At 46.5% G+C, this 17,410-nt stretch overlaps 1 protein-coding gene across 1 annotated transcript; it reads right to left on the reverse strand.

Annotated features, from left to right (window-relative positions):
• Positions 1 to 191: 191 nt before the first annotated feature.
• ptcd1 (pentatricopeptide repeat domain 1) lies at positions 192 to 16,679 on the reverse strand. The gene is made up of 9 exons (XM_033041082.1): positions 16,544 to 16,679; positions 15,350 to 15,906; positions 14,174 to 14,314; positions 11,629 to 11,847; positions 10,889 to 10,990; positions 5,948 to 6,739; positions 3,863 to 3,979; positions 3,029 to 3,211; positions 192 to 740 (listed from the first exon to the last, which is right to left on the reverse strand). Exons 2-9 carry the CDS (start codon positions 15,854 to 15,856, stop codon positions 585 to 587), a joined length of 2,217 nt encoding a protein of 738 aa, XP_032896973.1. The 5' UTR covers positions 15,857 to 15,906; positions 16,544 to 16,679; the 3' UTR covers positions 192 to 584.
• Between the last annotated feature and the right edge of the window lie 731 nt (positions 16,680 to 17,410).

Consider the following 17,410-nt stretch of genomic DNA (forward strand, 5'->3'; position numbering starts at 1 on the left):
GGCTGAATGGCCTAATTCTGCTCCTGTGTCTTGTGGTAATAAAGCTAGTATGGAGTCATCAGGCTGAATGGTCACCTTTTGTGCTGTAATTATTTCTATGAAATAGTGTGCACTCTATTTGGAGGTTTGCAGCTTTCCAGCACCAGTTAGAGATAGGAATTTATGTTAGGTAGCCACAATCATCACACTGATCCATTTAAAGATCTTTTTTTTAATTACATAAGCTATACACAATCAATAATAAAGTGTCCATTTATTCGACTTTCACAGAGCTAACTGAGGGGTGGGGGGGGAGATTGCAACCTTCAGGTGGTCCCCGCCCTGTTTCGACTAATGCAATCAGCCTGGCGTGCACGATCAAATAGAACAAGTTGTCCTACAACTTTAGGCTGTGCACGCCATACGCAAGAAGAAGAAGACAGAGCTGACTTTCCTCTGTGTACTTTGATAACACTGCCCAGGATTGTGTGGGACAAAGCAGCAGTGGTGGATGAATTCAACGGAAATGAAAGGCTGCAAATTGATACTGCACTAAGTTCTATAACCGATGCATCATCCTCTGCCGTCATCTCCAGTTGCAGTATTTACGATTGGTTTAGTTCTTCTTTGCGAACATTACTCTTCAGTCGGTACTTTTCCCATGGATGTGGTGTTTCCATTCCAGGCATAAAGTTTAACCAGCGATAGTAATATCCTCGAAAGCCATCAATTTTTTCAAGATAAATGTTTCTTGACTTATACTGGGAAGAAAAAAAAAGATAAATCAGGTTAAGTGCATCAATCAATCAATCAATCAACTTTTATTGGAGTTTGTACGTTATCCCTGTGACCACGTGGGTTTTCTCATTCCAAAGTCGTATAATTGTCGGTCAATTCGCTTCTGTAAATCGTAAATTCAATCACTCAATCAATCATTCACTCGGGTCCTTTATCAAAGCTTGTGAATTTAAACAGTATTAACTACACTAACAACCTCCTAACCCATATGTTCCTCTAAGAAGTGTTGGTTATAGTCGATAAAACAGCTGGAGCCAAATGCAATAAGTCATTTAGCACTCTAAAGATAATAATGCATCATTAATTTGAGACAAAACTATCCATTGCAATAATCATGATAATGTTAATATAACTATGGTGGGCTGCCAAATAATGACCAAATAATAATAAAGTAGTAGGGATATTTCATAAAAAGAACATGCCTTGTGCAGTCTCCATCTGATTACAGTTGCATTATTTGCTGTTGCTCCCTTTTATGTAACTGCCAAGTTTTCTGATACACAGGACAGGGTCCTGTTGGGTGAAAGAGCACAGGACAGGCCCTTTGGCCCAACACATCCATGCCGACCAAGATGCCCCATCTAAGCTTGTCCCATTTGCCCACATCTGGTCCGTATCCCTCTAAACCTTAGATAGCCACAAAATGCTGGAGTAACTCTGTAGGTCAGGAAGAATCTCTGGAGAAAATGGATAGGTGACTCTTCCTCCGACTGAGAAAAGGTCTCGACCCGATATGTCACCCATGCATTTCCCCAGAGATGCTGCCCGATCAGCTAAGTTATTCCAGCATTTTGTGGCCATCTTTGGAATAAACCAGCATCTGCAGTTCCTTTTTATTACATTCCCTCTAAACCTTTCTTATCCATGTACCTGTCTAAGCGATGGGTCTTCCTGTAAAAGCCATGTGGATTGGAAGAGATGAAAAGCGAGGTCCTATTTACCTGTTGCAGTGACATTAAATCATTGCTACAGTAGACAAGGGATTTCTGACTTCTGGCTAAATATTCTTAGCTGAATCAGTGCAGCCAATTTTGTGTCGTGGTTCCCTGTGGGAATCTGCTGCATTTTCCTTTTCTACAATATTGCCCAACAGAAGTGCTTCATTAGTCGTATACCACTGTGAGATATTTCGCTGTGAATGGGTGTTTTATTAGTCTGTCACTATTCCCTTTCCAGCTTAATTACCTGTAAAATCTGGAACACTGTAAAAATTAGTGAAGGCAGCAAAACGACTAAACGTGATTTCAGCAAATGCACATTAAACTCTCCGACACCTTTTGACAGCATAAGGTCAATGGGCTGACAATAAGCGAGTTCGGTATTCCGAAAAAGGCAAGGAATCATGGGATTTGTCAAAGGTCATTCGCCATAAAGAAAAAGCTGGCTGTATAAACTATGTATAAATTCTTATCTTTATTCATAATTTATGTGTAAAAAATATATTTAATCTGAGGAACGGGGGTGCCAGGTTGCGGGAGAGCAGGGTGTAACAGCGAGAGAGAGTGGGAGGATGTGAGTGGGAGACGGGAGAGCGCACTCACAGACCCCGAGCCTCATCCGCAGCCAGGAACAAACACGGGTCCCCGGCGCAGCAAGCGCTGCCGAACCGCCACTCGACCGCCTGTATGTACACAGCTGCTCTGTTACCACCAATGTTTATGGCGAGTGACCTATGACCTGGTCACGCGCAGTCGGAATACCGAACTCGCTTATGGCCCACAATTGCACGCACAGTTCATTTCTGGAGACGGCCACATTGCCTGTGACTCTGAGCAAAGGACTATTCAATGAACTCAGCCAATATCCACACATCTCCTGGTTACAGAATGCATAGGAGATGGTTTAGAAACAAACATTTAAAAATAACCCTTTTCATAAGTGATCGGAGCAGAATTAGTCCATCAGGCCCAAAGTCTACTTTGCCATTCAATCATGGCCGATCTATCTTTCCCTCTTAACCCCATCTCCTGCCTTTTCCCCACAACCCGACACCCGTACTAATCCAGAATCTATTTAACACCAACGTAAAAATATCGACTGACTTGGCCTCCACAGCCTTGTGTGGTAATGAGTTCCACAGATTCACCACCCTCTGACTAAAGAAATTCCTCCTCATCTCCTTCCTAAAGGAACATCCTTAAATTCTGAGGCTGTGACCTTTGGTCCTAGACTCTCCCACCAGTGGAAACATCCTCTCCACATCCACTCTATCCAGGCCTTTTTAAAATATGTTACAGTGTTCATCACAAACCTTGTCAATATTTGGAGGGTACTTGGCGACAAACTCCAGTTGCTTGAGGACAACTTCGTTGGGTGCCACTTGATTCTTCGCCATGTCGCGCAGGATGTTGGTAAGATACACATAGTCCAACTGCTTGGCTGCGTTATTGATCAGGGCGCTGTAGACGTTGACATTGGGGGTTACTCCAGAGAGCTGAAATAAAGTGAGAGCCTCAATGGACGCTGCACCATCCCGGCCACACACTCATTTCACTCCTGCCATCGGGAAGACGATATAGGAGCCATAGTACATGCCTCAGCTACCTCCTCCGGCAGCTCGTTCCAGGCACCCACCACCTTTTGTGTAAATAAGCTACCCCTCAGGTTCCTATTAAATCTTCGGTGGGCCGAAGGGCCCGTTTCTGTGCTATATAGTCATAGAGAAAGTCATATGGTAATACAGTGTGGAAACAGGTCCTTTGGCCCAACTCGCCCACACCGGCCAGCAATATCCCAGCTACGCTAGTCCCACTTGCATGCGCTTGGTCCATAACCCTCCAAACCCGTCCTATCCATGTACCTGTCCAACTGTCTCTTAAACGATGGGATAGTCCCAGCCTCCGCTACCTCCTCTGGCAGCTTGTTCCACACACCCACCACCCTCTGTGTGAAAACGACACCCCTCGGATTCCTATTCAATCTTTTCCCCTTCACCTTGAACCTATGTCCTCTGGTCCTCGATTCCACTACTCTGGCTAAAAGACTCTGTGCATCTAAATCTCCAAAGTCTAAAGTAGAGATTGTCACTGAACTGTATGCAAAGAAGAATTTCACTGTACTTAAAGTGTGAATAATAAACGATTACCTTCATGTCTTGGAGGAGCTTCAATCCATCGCTGTCCTTTGTGCAGGCGATTGCCAGGTTGCAGAAAGTGTACATGTTTGGTGATAAGCCTCGCTCAACCAGAACAGGTAATAAAGCCTGAAGAATAAACATATCATTGGACTGTAAAAAGGGAACAACTTCTTACTGCTTAGCGACATACTGAACAGAAACTGAGTGTAGGCCATTGGTAATGTATGTAACAGTAAAATAAAGTTGTCTTCAGGAATCTAAATTACATTTCAGACCAGCCTGGGTCTGCTTCCTATAACAGTTGAGAATTAAATTAATTTGAACAGCTTCAGTTGAGTTTCTGTCAAGATTCAAGAGAGTTTATTGTCATGTGTCCCAGATAGGACAATGAAATTCATGCTTTGCTTCAGCACAACAGAATATGGTAGGCATGAATACAGAACAGATCAGTGTGTCCATATACCATTATACTAAATATATAATAATAATAATGGATGGGATTTATATAGCGCCTTTCTAGAATACTCAAGGCGCTTTACATCGCATTATTCATACATTCCTCAGTCACACTCGGTGGTGAGCTACTTCTGTAGCCACAGCTGCCCTGGGGCAGACTGACGGAAGCGTGGCTGCTAATCTGCGCCTACGGCCCCTCCGACCACCACCAATCACTCACACACATTCACACACAGGCAAAGGTGGGTGAAGTGTCTTGCCCAAGGACACAATGACAGTATGCACTCCAAGCGGGATTCGAACCCACTTGGAGTGCATATACACACACAAATGAGTAAATAAACAGATAAAGTGCAAATAAACAGATAATGGGCTATTAATGTTCACAGTTTTGTTGGAGTTGAGTTTAATAGCCTGATGACTGTGGGGAAGTAGCTATTCCTGAACCTGGTCGTTGCAGTCTTCAGGCTCCTGTACCTTCTACCTGAAGGTAGCGGGCAGATGAGTGTGTGGCCAGGATGGTGTGGGTCCTTGATGATGCTGCCAGCCTTTTTGAGGCAGCGACTGCGATAGATCCTCTCGATGGTAGGGAGTTCAGAGCCGATGATGGACTGGGCAGTGTTTACTACTTTTTGTAGTCTTTTCCGCTCCGGCAAGGCAAGAGCCCATACCGTAAGCATGGCAATCTAAGTGAGAGCAAAACACTAAGTGCTGGAGTTACTCGGCGGGTCAGGCAGCATCTGTGGAGGGAATGGACAGATCACGTTTTGGGTTGGGACACTTCCTCTGATTACAATGTATCTACCATTTAAATTATGGTCCAGAATGATTTTAGGCAAAAATGAAGAATGGTAAAGAAGGTTTAAGAAAGAACTACAGCTGCTGGAATAAATCAAAAGTAGACAAAAATGCTGGAGAAACTCAGCAGGTGAGGCAGCTTGATGGAGAGAAGGAATAGGCGACGTTTTGGGTCGAGACCCTTCTTCAGACAGAATTTCTTCAGAGAGTTGTGAGTCTGTGGAATTCTCTGCCGCAGAGGGTGGGGGAGGCCGGTCTTTGGATGCTTTCAAGAGAGAGCTAGAAAGGGCTTTTAAAGATAGCAGAGTCAGGGGATATGGGGAGAAGGCAGGAACGGGATACTGATTGGGGATGATCACATTGAATGGTGGTGCTGGTTCGAAGGGCCGAATGGCCTACTCCTGCACCTATTATCTATTGTGTTTAAGAAGGAACTGCAGATGCTGGAAAATCGAAGGTACACAAAAATGCTGGAGAAACTCAGCGGGTGCAGCAGCATCTATGGAGCGAAGGAAATGGGCAACGTTTTGGGCCGAAACCCTTCTTCAGACGAAGAAGGGTTTCCTTCTCTCCATAGATGCTGCCTCACCCGCTGAGTTTCTCCAGCATTTTTGTCTACTTTTGATTTTTTTGAAGAAGGGTTTCGTTCTGAAACGTTGCCTATTTCCTTCGCCCCATAGATGCTGCTGCACCCGCTGAGTTTCTCCAGCATTTTTGTGTACCTCCTATTATCTATTGTCTGAGTGAACAAACAGATTGGTCAGGATGGACATAGCCAAAGGGTGATTCAGCCTGATGTTCTTTATGTGCGAATCTACTGCTAAAGACATAATCACTTACCTTAGCACCTTCCAGATCTCCCAACCTGCTTTTTTTCCTAATGATGGTGTTAAAGAATGAAATGTCTGGCTTCACACCACTCTCTTCCATGAGGGTGAGCAGGGAAGATTCGGACAGGCTGTTTGCTTCTACTACATCAGCCAACAGCGTGAAGGTTTTAATATCTGGCGCCACATTATCTTCCTTCATTTGATTTAGAAAACCATCCAGGTATCCGACCAGTGCCAGCCTGTCGTGTGGTGCACTTGCTGTTCCCAGAGAGACGAGGTTCTTCTTGTTGACCTGGATGTGGAGTAGATTAGGTAGATTACTTTGAGGGAACCCCTTGGTGCCTGAATCGATGAGGGGGATTTCATTCCTGGGAACAAGTTCTAAAGGTTGTTCTCCTGGTGACATTTCTTTTCCATGGCTACGTTTAGATGGGAGGTTTGGTGGTTCAGTTGGTCCTAGTGGAGTTGCATTGGCGAGCCCATCCTCAACTCCAGAGTCTTTGCGTGAGGTTAATGCAGTCCCCCGGGGCTCGCCGGAGGGTAAGCTGAACAACTGCGCTTCCAGCGAGTCCATGGTCAAAGTGTTGGGGTCTTTGCTGTGTCCTGCGCGTTTCTGGACAGGACCTCTGAGCTTATGAACCTTCCTGCGCTGCTTCAGTTGCCACGTTCCACCCTCGTCGCCCAACAGTGCATGGGATGCCACCGTAGGGTTCCCAATGCCACAGTCCCTGGTAGCCCTCAGCAGTAGGTTGTAGCTCTTGGCATCGGGCCGAATGCCCTGTCTGAGCATCTCTCGCCAGATCTGCGAGGGAGAGAGGGGGAGAGAGGGGGAGAGAGGGGGAGAGGGAGGGAGAGAGAGAGAGTGAGGGAGTGAGAGACATTAAAAAAATAGGTGCAGGAGTAGGCCATTCGGCCCTTCGAGCCACTCAATATGATCATGGCCCATCATCCATAATCAGTATTCAAGAAGGAACTGCAGATGCTGGAAGATCGAAGGTACACAAAATTGCTGGAGAAACTCAGCGGGTGCAGCAGCATCTATGGAGCGAAGGAAATAGGCGACGTTTCGGGTCGAAACCCTTCTTCAGACTCCGTCTCCGTCTGAAGAAGGGTTTCGGCCCGAAACGTCGCCCATTTCCTTCGCTCCATAGATGCTGCTGCACCCGCTGAGTTTCTCCAGCAATTTTGTGTACCATCCATAATCAGTACCCTGTTCCTGCTTTCTCCCCCCATATCCCTTGATTCCGTTAGTCCCAAGAGCTATACCTAACTCTCCCTTGAACACAAGAAAGGCAAGTGAGTCCAACATCGAGATGTATGTTCTGATGGACGAGCCTGCGAGAACCACAATGGCAACATTGATCATACCGGGAGGAGAAAATTACAATAAAACACTAGAGTTTAAAATAGACACAAGGAACTGTAGATGCTGGAATCTTGTGTCGAGTAGCTTCGCGGTTAGGCAACATCATTGGAGGACATGGATAAATGACTTTTCGGGACCCTTCTGTTTGAGTTTGAGTTTAGATTAATGTCACGTGTACCGAGGTACAGTGAAAAGCTTTTGTTGCATGCTATCCAGTCAGCTGAAAGACAACACATGATTACAACCGAGCCATCCCCAGTGTACAGATACATGATAAAGGGAATAATGTGAATAACGTTTAATGCAAGATGAAGTCCAGTAAAGACCGATCAAAGGTAGTGCGGGGCTGCCTTACAGCGCCAGAGACCTGGGTTCAATCCTGACTATGGGTGTCGCCTGTGCGGAGTTTGTACGTTACCCCTGTGACCACGTGGGTTTTCTCAGGCGCTCCGCTTTCCGCCCACTCTCCAAAGTCGTACAATTGTCGGTCAATTGGCTTCCGTAAATCGTAAATTGTCCCGAGTGTGTAGGATAGTGTTGGTGTACGGGGATCGCTGGTCAGTGGGAGATAGACAGAAATGCTGGAGAAACTCAGCGGGTGCAGCAGCATCTATGGAGCGAAGGAAATAGGCAACGGAATAGGAAATAGGCAACGTTTCGGGCCGAAACCCTTCCGGGTTTCAGGCCGAAACGTTGCCTATTTCCTATTCCGTTGCCTATTTCCTTCGCTCCATAGATGCTGCTGCGCCCGCTGAGTTTCTCCAACATTTTTGTCTACCTTCAATTTTCCAGCATCTGCAGTTCCTGGTCAGTGGTAAACCCGATGGGCCGAAGGGTTAGGGTTAGGGTTAGGCTGTCTCTCTAAAGTCTAAAACATTTTGTGGGTGTGTGTACTTCAGATTCTCAGTCGACTTCGGTAGGGCAAGTAAATAGAAAGTAACATTTCAGGCAAGACACTGGATCAATACTCCCTCCCCATCGCAAGTGGAACTCGGCAAGTCCTTCACGCTATTTGAAGAGAGATAAGAGCTCTCCTAACGTTCTGCCCCAGCAGAGTCCACAGCAGGTTAAAACCACCAAAGCAGGATTTACTGTCCTGTGGAGTTGAGTGCTGGGGGGGGGGGGGGGGGGGAAATCTGACGATTAGGTACTGCAAAAAGTATTTCATTGATTTTAAACCTCTCCGTGAGTCCTGTAGGTGTGATGTGTTTTTGTGAAAGTAAATCCTTTCTTTCTCAGATTGATTCTTCAAGCAGCTTTTCGCTGCACTGGGCAATTACTTCGAGCCTCAACAAGTTCAGCTATCTCTTTTAACGAATATCCATCGTAATGCTTTGCCTCCATCATTCGTTTCCTCGGTAGACCATGGTGTACCAGACTTGCTCACCTTTCCGTTCACGCTGTGACAATCTCAGCTTTGCTCAGCTCACAGCTGCGTTTATCTGCTGCATTCTCCTTTTTGAAGAATTGTTTACTGTCCATTCCTTCGGAGGTTGTCGGATTTTATATCGGTTTCTTTGAATTTGGGAACGCGGTAAAAAGAGCAACGTCCACACAATGTCCGCCCATTGCCACTCGAAGCTCGAGCGGTGACATTTAGTACAATAACACATCTGACGCAGACGTTATTCTTTCATTTTCCAGGAAACCCATTGAGATAAAAAGGGAATGACCTTTAGAAGACATCAGAAAAGAGAGATTAACTCTGACTTCGATAAACCCCGCTGAGACTCAACAGTACATCACATCGCTGAGAAGAAAGAGGAGGCAGAAAATGTCTCCATCATATTGGGAATGAGCTGCCAGAGGAGGTTTGTGTTGAGTTTAGTTGAGAGATACAGCGCGGAAACAGGCCCTTCGGCCCACCGAATCCGCTCCGACCAGTGATCCCCGCACACTAACACTATCCGACACCCACTTATGGATAATTTACAAAATTACCAAGCCAATTAGCCTACAAACCTGTACGTCTTTGGAGTGGTGGAGGAAACCAGAGATCCAGGAGAAAACCCACGCAGGTTACAGAGAGAACGTACAAACTCCGTACAGACAGCACCCATAGTCAGGATCGAACCCAGGTCTCTGGCGCTGTGAGGCAGTAACTCTACCGCTGCGCCACCGTGGTTGAGACAGGAACAATAACTACATTTAAAAGGCATTTGGACGGGTACAGGGATAGGAAAGGTTCAGAGGAATATGGGCCAAACATGGGCAAGTGGGACTAACGTTGATGGTCAATGTGGGCGCGTGGGGCTGAGGGACCAGTTTCCGTGCTATACGACTCTATTGGACAAAGAGGCAAGATCGGACTTTCAGCACTCCCACTTACTAAATGGCACAGCAAGGTGGTGCTGTTACCCTGAGCGGTGGCCTGGATCATTCAGCTCATGATTCCCCGCTGTCATTTCCTGCAGGTTAGTCAGAGGAGTGATCAGGACTGATTTAGTTTAGAGAGACAGCGTGAAAACAGGCTCTGCAGCCCACCAAGTCTATACCGACCATCGATCAGCCCCTCACACACGTTCTACATCATCCTTTTCCCCCCACCTACTCCCTACAGACTAGGGGTAGTTTAGAGAGGCCAATTAAGCTGCCCCTACAACAAACCTGCGCGTCATTCAGTTGTGGGAGGGAACCAGAGCACCTGGAGAAAACCCATGTGGTTCCAGGGAGAACGTGCTGACTCCACACTGATGGCATGCGAGGTCAGGATCGAACCCGTGACTCTGGTGCCCTGAGGCAGCGGCACTACCCCCTGCGCCAATGTGCCGACGCTAAAAAGCTTCTTAGGAAATATCTTAAAACACACTCAGAGAGACATTGGAAGATAAATGCCAAATTGTGGAGCATTGCAAATGTTATGTGTAGTTATACAGGCTTAAAGAATATGCTTTAAAGAGTTAAAATGTGTGTTTCTGGTAACTCCGGTTTCAAGAGTTAAGTCAAGAGTATTTAATTGTCATATGTACCAACAACAGACAATGGAATTCTTACTTGCAGCATCATGACAAGCCTGTAAACACAATGCACTTAGAGAATATGGAGTAAACAAAAGATTTAATAAATTAATAAGCCCAATATTAGTGAGAAAAACCCCAACGTCCTTAGTGCAACAAGAGATGGTCTATAATTCCTAGTTGCGGAAAGTGTAGTCAAGTATTCAAGAGCCTGATGGTTGTTGGGAAGAAGCTAACCTAAAAGCCCTGTCCCACGGTACGAGTTCATTCCAAGAGCTCTCCCTAGTATAAAAAAATCAAACTCGTGGTAAGCACGGAGAATGAACGTAGCGGGTACGTCGGAGCTCGGGGACGTCTCTTAGCGTTAGCGGCAGGTACTCGGGAAGACTCGCTAATGGCAGGTAAGCACGGGAAGACTCGTGAAGATTTTTCAACATGATGAAAAAAGTCCACGAGAGCCCCGAGTACCGACAAGTGGCCATTAACGTAAATCTCCGAGTTTGAATCAGGGCAAACTCGGGAGAGCTCTTGGAATCAACTCGTACCGTGGGACAGGGCTTTTAAACCTGGTAGATTATCCTGTAAATTCCACCATGGGAGGGAACAGAAAAGAAAATGTTCTATTTACCTGTAATGAATACCTAAAGCCATTGTCGGTGTCCATGATGCTGGCCATCATTAAAGTGCTGAATGTTTCTACATTAATCTCATGACCACTGAGAACTATTTCCTGAAATAGAAACACACAAGGCCGTTCTGGTAAGAAAGGCAGCAACACCATATGAAGTTTAACGTGCTCACCTATAACTTGTCCCAGCAGTAGATTTTCAAAAAATCATTTTCGTTTTGTTCGAGAGATACAGTGTGGAAACAGGTCGTTCAGTCCACCCAGTCCAGGGGATTGTCACCCGTAAACTACTTCAATCCTACACACTAGGAACTATTTACAGAATCCAATTAACCTACAAACCTGCACGTCTTTAGGAAACCGGAGCACCCCGAGAAAACCCACGCGGTCATATGGAGAACGTACAAACTCCGTAAAGTAGTTAGGATCGAACCTGTAAGGCTGCAACTCTACCGCTGTCTGTACGGAGTTTGTACGTTCTCCCCGTGACCTGCGTGGGTTTTCTCTGGGTGCTTCGGTTTCCTCCCACACTCCAAAGACGTACGTGTTTGTGGGTTAATTGGCTTCAGTAAAATTGTAAATTGTCCCTAGTTGTGTCCCGTCATGATAGTGTTAGTGTGCGGGGATCGCTGGTCGGGGTGGACTTGGCGGGCCGAAGGGCCTGTTTCCGCACTGTATCTCTAAACTAAACTATGAACTAAACTAAAGATTTCAAGTGGCATTTTTGTGCAGGTGCTTACCCGAACCACATCAAAGCAGGCCCTGAGATTGGAGCAGAGAGCGTGTGTCTTCAGCAGGGCATGGTATGCAATCAGGTTCATTTGGATATTCTTGGTCCTTAATTCTTCCCGAAGCTTTGTCGCAATCTGAAGGCCTGTATCCTTCCATGGTGACTCTGCACAAGCATTGAACAGAGCAGTATAGGTGGCTTCCGAGGGGACCAGCCCTCTTTTCTTCATCTGCAAAGAGAAATATTCATTATTTAAAAAAAATTTACATGCCAAACGCTCATGTTCAAAAGACATAGGAACAGAATTAGGCCATTCGGCCCATTGAGTCTACTCCGCCATTCAATTATAGCTGATTTATCGTGTAAGAAGGAACTGCAGACGCAGGTAAAATCGAAGGTAGACACAAAATGCTGGAGTAACTCAGCGGGTGAGGCAGCATCTCTGGAAAGAAGGAATGGGCGACGTTTCAGGTCTCGATACCCGAAATATCGGCCATTCCTTCTCTCCAAAAATGCTGCCTCACCCGCTGAGTTACTCCAGCATTTTGTGTGTACCATGGCTGATTTATCTTTCCCTCTGAGCCCCATTCTCCTGCCTTCTCCCCATAACCTCCGACACCTACACGAATCAAGAACCTGTTAATCTCCGCTTTTTTAAATATCCATTGACAGCCGTCTGTGGAATTGAATTCCACATCCTCTAACTAAAGAAATTCCTCCTCATCTCCTTTCTAATGATATGTCTCTTTATTCTGAGCCCTCTGGTCCTAGATTCTCCCACTAGTGGAAACAACCTCTCCACATCCACGCTATCCAGGCCTTTCCAGCGAGTACAGGCCCAGAGCCGTCAAACGCTCATAACCCGTTAACCTTGTTGTGTGATAAAATGCCGGTATCTAAAGAAGGCAGATTCTGTGCCAAATGAGTGAGTATTGTGACTGTTTGCTTTAAGATCATTCAAGGAAATTGAAGAACATATTTCAAGAAGAGGAGCGTTTTAAAGAAATTGCAATGTTTGGGGCCTCGATGGCTAAAAATATGATCCTAATGGTGACTGCCATATGCATTTGACAGACTTTATTTGATGAGCTTGTGGTTACACTCAGATGGACAGCTGGCATCCAGTCAGACGGGATATTCAGGATTTGATCCAGTTTTAGAGATACAGCATGGAAACAGGCCATTCAGCCCACCATGTGCACACCAACCATTGATCACCCGTTTACGGTAGTTTTATGTTATCCCACTTTCACATCCACTGCCTGCACACTAGGGGCAATTTTTCCAAGGTTGGTCAACTTAATTTCAGAGGCAAATATGGGCCACCCTGAATCACATGTTATTGCTGATCTGATCCTAACCCCCCCCCCCCCCCCCCCCCCCCCCTTCCCTTTCACCCCCCTCTTTCCCATCCCTACCTTCCATCCACATTCCGCACTCAGCCTTTACATTTCACTCCTCCTCTCCTTATCTGACACCTATTGTCTACCTTAAACCCCTATCTCTTTGTCACTTACTTCACCCACCTCCCAATCCAACCGCCCTCACCCAAGTCTGAAGAAGGGTCCTGACTCAAAACGTCACCTGTTCCATTCTCTCCAGACATGCTGACTGAGATATATAGTCATAGTGATACAGTGTGGAAACAGGCCCTTCGGTCCAACTTGTCCACCCCGGCCAACATGTCCCAGCTACACTGGGCCCACCTGCCTGTGCTTGGTCTATATCCTTCCAAACCTGTCCTATCCATGTTTCTCCAGCACTTGTGTTTCACTCAAGACTCCAGCAACTGCAGTTCTTTGTGTCTCCCTTCGCCTGCATCCACACATCACTTGTTAGGCTTTGTCTCACCTCTCTCTTTTTCAGCTTTCTCCCCACTCCCCCCACCTATCAGTCTGAAGAAGGATCTCAACATGAAACATTGTCTGTCCATTTCTCCACCCAGATGCTGCCTGACTCGCCGAGTTACTTCAGCAGTTTGTGTTTTGAGGAGCATGAAATCTCAGATACCTAAAGTATCCATGTGCTTGCTTGTATTTCGAGTTTATAAGAAGCATTTTCCAACAAAGCAGGTCTTTTCCTTCGCTCCATCGATGCTGCCTCACCCGCTGAGTTTCTCCAGCATTTTTGTCTACCTTCGATTTTCCAGCATCTGCAGTTCCTTCTTAATCAGGTGTTAAGAACAGTTCATTTCCAATCCCAACGTGTCAGCGAGCATCTCTGGAGAACATGGTTGGTGCGTTTTGGGTCGGGACCCTTCTTCAAATGCTAACACTACTTGTCCTATAGTTGTTGAATCAGTCACCGTGATAAACGGCAAAACACAAAATGCTGGAGGAACTCAGCGGTGGGGGAAAGAAAGCTGGGAGAGAGGAAAGACAAGACAGAGTGCGGCAGGTACTAGGTGAACACAGGTGGGGGGGGGGGGGTAACGATAGGCGGATGGTTTGGAACGCAGGTTAGAGATTAAAGCAGAAGGTGCGAGACGGGATTGAAGAGTTACAAATTGTGAAGCCAGAGGAAGGAGGATGCCCAGTACAGTATCTGGTACTCACATCATTGTAGAGTTTAAAGGCCTTTTTCAGGTAACCTGCTCTTCCACATCCTCCTATCAGCACAGTGTAATTGTATTCTTCAGGACCTAGCCGCTCTTCCTTCAACATCCGGGTCTCAAATAGGTCCAACGCCTCAGCTAACTGCAAACATGAGGCACCATCGTGAGGATTATAACAATTTAGTTTAGTTTAGAGATACACGTAGTAACAGGCCCTTCGGCCCACCGAGTCCGTGCCGCCCAGCAATCCCCGCACATCAACACTACCCTACACAGACTAGGGACCATTTTTACACTTCCGCCAAGCTAATTAACCTACAGACCTGTATGTCCTTGGAGTGTGGGCGGAAACCGAAGATTTCGGGCAAAACCACGAGGAAAACGTATAAACCCCGTAGTTAGGATCGAACCCGGGTGCTGTAAGTTGCTGTAAGGCAGCAGCTCTACCACTACGCCACCGTGCCATCATGGGAGCAAGTGTTGGAATAAACAAATAATGTACAGACCCAGAGCTTCAGCAAACAAGCAGACAGGCCTGCACACACATGACAACAATGAATGTTTAAAGTATGTTGGCCTTTTTTGTACATTGACACAGCGGCTCAGCTGGTAGAGATTAGTTTAGTTTCGGGAAACAGGCCCATCGGCCCATCATGTCCACGCCAACCATTGATCGCCCGTTCACAGTGGTTCGATGTTATCCCACTTTCCCATCCAGTCTCGGGTCTGTGCCGGTGCCTAGTTCAGGACAACTCTTGAAGGAAATTAAACTACCTCTGTAGATTGCCCCATGGACTTACCTTAGCCTGCACATTTGTGGCAATTCGCAGAGGCCAATTAATTTAGTTTAGTTCAGTTTGCTGTCACGTGTACCAAGGCACAGTGAAAAATCTTTTGTTGCGTGCCAACTAGTCGGTGGAGACAATACATGATTAGAATCGAGCCTACAAACCTGCACGTCTTTGGGATGTGGGATAAAACCGGAGCACCCGAAGGTAACCCATTCGGTCACAGGGAGAACGTGCAAACTCCGTACAGGCAGCACCCTTAGGCAGGATCGAACCAGGAAGAAACGCAGGAACCACAAATTGAGTGCAACAATTTGCTGACTCTGCCCTCTCTTGTTACACTATTACATTTAGTAAAACCAGGAAAAACGTGGAATAAAATTCTCGACCTTATCAGCCTTGATGAGTTTTTTACACTGTAGGAAGTACCAGTAGGTAGTGTTCCTTCGACCTTGCTTCCGGCTCACTGTCGGACGATTAACTTCCTCATCCTGATCCTCGGCTTCACCGTATCTGCAATCCGCCGTCTGGGAAGAGCTTTTGCGGAACACCCTCCTGCCAGAGTAGAGTTTTCCTTGAGTTCCAAATTCCTCCGAGTTAGCTCCACTCCCAGCCGAGGCGTGTGACACTGCCCGTCTCGCCGGGGCTTGGTCCCGCAAGCCACTTCCGTCACCACTGCTCTGAGACCTGTTGACCGTGACGGATAAACCCGTCCATCTGCAGTGTGGAGGTCCCAACTTTCTTGGGCGCATTGCGCCTTCAGCGGGCACGAGTCCCACAGGACTGATCCTGCCAAGAATGTTCAAGTGTCTGAACTGGAGACGGTTTGCTGAATGCAGAAAAAGGTGACAATGCAGGGGAATGTACCGAAGCTGCAAACATCTCGGCCAAGTCATGGTCTGCAAATTCTTCCTGTTTCAGTTTGGATTCTTCACAAGGGATATCTCTGTTGGGGTTCAAGTAAGGAGAAAAATCAATACGCGTCAGACTTTATACCTTGGAATGCAGGAGGTTCAATGGTGACCTTACTTTAGTTTAGATACAGCGTGGAAATAGGCCCTTCAGCCCATTGAGTCTGCGCTGACCAGCGATCACTCCATATGGCATTATCCTACATACTAGGGACAATTTACGGAAACAAATTAACCTACAAACCTGCACGTCTTTTGGAACATGGTAGGAAACCGGAACACCCGGAGAAAACCCACGCGGTCACACGGCGAACGTACAAACCCCGTACAGACAGCACCCGTAGTCAGAATTGAAAGATACGGCATGGAAACAGGCCTTTCGGCCCATCGAGTCCATGCTGACCATCCATCACACTAGTTCTATCCAGTCTTGGGCAGTCTTGACCGGTGCCCAGGTCAGGGCAACTCTTTAAGGAAATTAAACCATCTCTGTAAATTGCCCCTTGTTCCCAACAGCTCTACCATCTCCACAACTTGCCCCATAGATACACCTTGTTCCCAACAACTCTTTAAAGGTATTAAACCCTCTCTCTATAAACCATCACCTGCAGTTCCTTCCTACATTCTTTAAGAATATTAAACCATCTCCGTAAATTCCCCTCAGAGACGTACCTTGTTCAAAAACAACTCGTTAAGGGGTATTGGACCATGTCTTGCAGTTCCTTCCTCCACATCTACAACTTGCCCCATAGACTTGTCTTGTCCCCATGTGCTTCCGGTGTGACTGGAGTCCCGCCCACAACGGCCGCTATTGGCTCATCAGCCGAAGGGGGCGGCCGTACGTCTCAGTGATTGGCCAATCCTCCTGTCAGTCACAGCAAGGCCGATGAGTCGATCGCCGAGCAATCGATATCTCACCAATAAATATCTATGGATGGGTTACAAAAAGATAAAAACAACTTGTGAATGTATTTTCCACAGTAAATATTAAAGCCACAGCACTGGGTGTGTGTTAAAAAAAGTTTTAGAAATGACAGAGTGTGTTCTAACAATATAGTTCATCCAAGTCCAATGTTGTGGAATTATCTCCTGTGGTGCCCATTGGACTGAATTAATGAATTTAGTTTAGTTTAGTTTAGAGATACAGAGTGGAAATAGGCCCTTCAGCCCACTGAGTCCCCGCCGATCACAAACGAGGTACAATTTACAATTTTACCAAGACAATTAACCGACAAACCTCTACGTCTTTGGAGTGAGGGAGGGTACCGGAGCACCTGGAGAAAACCCACGCGGTCACGGGGAGAACGTACAAACTCCGTACAGACAGCGCCCGTAGTCAGGATCAAACCCGAGTACCTGACGCTGTAAGGCAGCAACTCTACTGCTGCGCCACCATACCACCCCATTGGGAATGATACTTTACTATCACATGAGGCACGTCACAGTGAAATTCTTTGTTTTGCTTTCACGAGGACGCAAAGAGTCGCCGCATATAAGGCGCTTTTTACGTTAGTGTTGACTAGGACAAGTACTGACAAA

Source organism: Amblyraja radiata, chromosome 22, assembly GCF_010909765.2.
Source record: "Amblyraja radiata isolate CabotCenter1 chromosome 22, sAmbRad1.1.pri, whole genome shotgun sequence".
NCBI classification, from domain to species: Eukaryota; Metazoa; Chordata; class Chondrichthyes; order Rajiformes; family Rajidae; genus Amblyraja; species Amblyraja radiata.

Bases quoted from the DNA above. Each gene is read 5' to 3' on its own strand.
- ptcd1 (XM_033041082.1), bottom strand. From the start codon at position 15,856: ATGACTTGGCCGAGATGTTTGCAGCTTCGGTACATTCCCCTGCATTGT. The intron at 10,991-11,628 runs GTAAGCACCTGC...TTTCTATTTCAG, and splicing joins CCTGCTTTGATGTGGTTCGG to GAAATAGTTCTCAGTGGTCA. The intron at 6,740-10,888 runs GTAAATAGAACA...TCTCCCTCGCAG, and splicing joins GCTTTAGGTATTCATTACAG to ATCTGGCGAGAGATGCTCAG.